This window comes from Trypanosoma conorhini (assembly GCF_003719485.1).
Source record: "Trypanosoma conorhini strain 025E chromosome Unknown Tco_14.4_contig_01308, whole genome shotgun sequence".
Taxonomy (NCBI): domain Eukaryota; phylum Euglenozoa; class Kinetoplastea; order Trypanosomatida; family Trypanosomatidae; genus Trypanosoma; species Trypanosoma conorhini.
In genome coordinates, this window is record NW_021705415.1 from 1 (window position 1) to 2,818 (window position 2,818).

General features: G+C 62.0%; 3 protein-coding genes across 3 annotated transcripts; all 3 read right to left on the minus strand.

Moving 5' to 3' along the window:
• Positions 1–384, minus strand: Tco025E_09821 (uncharacterized protein; the record flags this gene model as incomplete). Its single annotated transcript, XM_029376628.1, has 1 exon — positions 1–384. A coding segment is annotated over one exon (384 nt), but the record flags the coding sequence as incomplete, so codon positions are not given.
• Positions 385–1,206: 822 nt separating this feature from the next.
• Tco025E_09822 (mucin-like glycoprotein) lies at positions 1,207–2,070 on the minus strand (the record flags this gene model as incomplete). Its single annotated transcript, XM_029376629.1, has 1 exon — positions 1,207–2,070. The coding sequence occupies one exon, from the start codon at positions 2,068–2,070 to the stop codon at positions 1,207–1,209; it is 864 nt and encodes a 287-aa protein (XP_029223232.1).
• A 63-nt stretch (positions 2,071–2,133) lies between these two features.
• On the minus strand, positions 2,134–2,541 carry Tco025E_09823 (uncharacterized protein; the record flags this gene model as incomplete). The annotated part of the gene is made up of 1 exon (XM_029376630.1): positions 2,134–2,541. The coding sequence occupies one exon, from the start codon at positions 2,539–2,541 to the stop codon at positions 2,134–2,136; it is 408 nt and encodes a 135-aa protein (XP_029223233.1).
• Between the last annotated feature and the right edge of the window lie 277 nt (positions 2,542–2,818).

Sequence of the window (2,818 nt, forward strand, 5' to 3'; positions counted from 1 at the left end):
AGTCGACTGCGGAAAGTACGCCGTCAACGCATCATCCATCACCCTTCCGCCCTGCGCCGCTGACGCCCCTTCAGCCGGGATGCCCCCTGCGGCAATGCCAGCAGCAACACCCCCCGCGGAAGCTCCCGCGTGCGCCCCGGCAAAGACGACGGTCTCCCCATTCACGTCAACAAGTCCAGGGACACGGAACGAACCCGTTGCGCCCTCGGAGTCCGCTCTGGCGCCCAGGCCAATGTTGACCTTCGCAAACGATTGAGGTTTGGGCACCCAATGACGCACTTCCTCCTGCGCCTCCTCAGCGCTGGCACTTTCACAGCTGCCGCTGCGTATCAACAGCACGCAGAGGAGGAGCAGCACCGCAGCAGAAAACAGGTGCCGGGACATGTTGAGCCTCTGCCTCTCACTCTCCTTGCGGTGGATCCGCTCAGGCCGCAACTATTGTCCCTGTGTGTGCGTGTGCGTTGCTGGTGGTGGTGGCTGCAGAGCCTTCAAAGCGCACAGCGGCTGCAAGCAGCGTTTGCTCTCTTTTCCTTCGGCGTGTGCGTGGGAGGAGGAGTAAGAGGAAAAAAGAGGCAAAACAGAGACGTGTCGACACACCGACAGAAGGGGGATTTAAGAGCGGCGCGACCCCACACGGTGGCGGCTGTGGCGCAGGGGCCCACGGCAGCGGTGGGCGTTGCCCAGGCCGCAAAAGAAACGAAAAGAACTGTGAAGAGAAGTGAATAATCCCCACAGAACCGCAAAAGTTAAGTAAAAAAAAGGAATCACCTCAGCAGGTGGTGTTTTCTTTACTTTCACGCGTCCAGCAGCACAAGAGGACTGGGAGAGAGAGTGTGTATATTTTATTGCCGGCACGAGTAAAAGGAAAAAGAGGCAGCATAAGCCCACGCACACATCAAGCTTGCACCTCACGGTAGCCGCGGCCTCGTGTCCATTGGGGCACTCCGTGCGGCGCACAGCAATGCGGCCAGCGCCGCGTGCGTGTGTGTGTGGCAGCAGCGGCAAGCAGGAGGGGAAAAGGGTGCGCCGCCCACAGGAACGTGCATGGAGTGGCGAAGCAATATAAAAAAAACAAAATAACAAGTCCCTCAGAGCACAGACGAGAGAGAGAAGCACTGCCCCGCAGAGAGGACAAGCAAACTGAGCGCACAAAGAATACGCCTCGTCCCTGCCAGGGTGTATGCGAGTGCGGTTGCCCCGCACCGCTTACCCAGCAGCAGAGGCAAAAGCAGCCGTGAGCAGCAGCAACAGCAGCAGTGGGGCACGCGCCCACACAGTGGCGATGGTGCCACTGCTGTCCGCATTGCTTTTTCGCGTGTTCCCAGCACTCGGGCTGCTGGTGGTCGTTGTAGTGGTAGTGGTTCCATCATTGCCGCCGGCGGAAGGGGCCGAGTTGGGCGTGCCGGAAGGGCCTTGAGGGGTTGAGGGTGTTTGTGTACTTCCGGGTGCATCTGCTTCCCTGTTCTCTGCCGTCGTTGTTGGCGGAGCCGCAGGCGCCCCCGGTGCCCTTCCTGCTTGTGGACCAGTTGGCGGCTGCAACTGAGGTTGGCGCTCAGGTGCTCCCTCGCCTCCTCCTGCAGTGGGTGGTAGGAGCTCACACACGCCCGGCTCGCCAAGTGTATTCTTCTCCGGCGCATCGGAGGGGCCTGTTTCGCCCTTCGACCGCTTGTGCAGTACGCTGCCTTCAGCCGTCGCGCATTTCATGGCAAACGCAACCTTCTGAGTGTCCCCTGTTGAAGGTGTAGGGCAGCTCGTGCCCGCGCCGGTGGAGAGGTACCACGATCCGGCGTAGACGCAGAGGGCGTTGGTGAGGTGGTCGGTTCCACTGCTCCCCGCAACAACCTCCGGCGTGTTAGGGCACGGCGTCCAGTCAGAACCACTCTTGCCAGAAAAGCGCCAACTTAACTTCTTTGCACCGTTCGGGCACGACACCTCCACCGCCACACTCACCGAAGGCGTAGCAGGAGCCCCCGCCCCAACCCCCGTCGCCCCGCAACAGCCGCCGCAGAGCAGCGCGAGGAGCGCCAACGCGCACACCGCACGGCGCCGCACCGTCAGCGTCATCGCCATCCGTCGCAGTGGTGGTAGCGGCACAATCTACTTGGTGGTCTGCGGGGCGGCGGGAGGGAGAAACTAGAGAAAGCGGGAGCGGGAGCGGGAGTGCAGACGGAACGAAGAAAAAGGCGGCAGCAGGAGACCACAGCCACACACGCAGAGAAGCCACGCAGCAGCGGCAGACCTCCCAGCGGTGCGGCTCCCCTCAACCAGAGGCGGGGGCGGTGCAGGCGGGCAGCCTGCCTGTTTGCTTTTAGGTTCCCCAACAAAATAAATAAATAAAAAGGGAGGCCAGCCCGTGACGCAGGCGCCTTGTGGCACCCGACCCCCAATCGCACCTCTGAGGCCGTCCAAGCGCATTTGCACAGCTGCGCCCGGCGGCTGTGGTGTCCGGCTCTGCACTGAGACGCCTAAAAGACACTTACCCAAGACGGCGCCGGTGCCGTGGCACGTGTCCCCCACAGACTTGGCAGCTGCGAGGTGCATGGGCGGCAGCTGTGCGTGGCCAAACAGCCGGGGGGGCTCGCGAAGAGGAGGGGCCCAAGCCCACAGAGCGTTTGACGTCAGCCGGCCCTGCTGCCGCCGCGTCCGTCACGATGGACCCCCGAAGCAAAAACAAACCAAAAAGGCGTATAGGGCAGGTGGCCTCACAAAACGGTGCACATTACCCGCAGGGGCGGATGCATCTGAAACATCTCCCACTGGACGTCCGCAGGCACAAACATCGTTAACATTTCGTTGGGACCTGCAGCGCCCCGCTGCC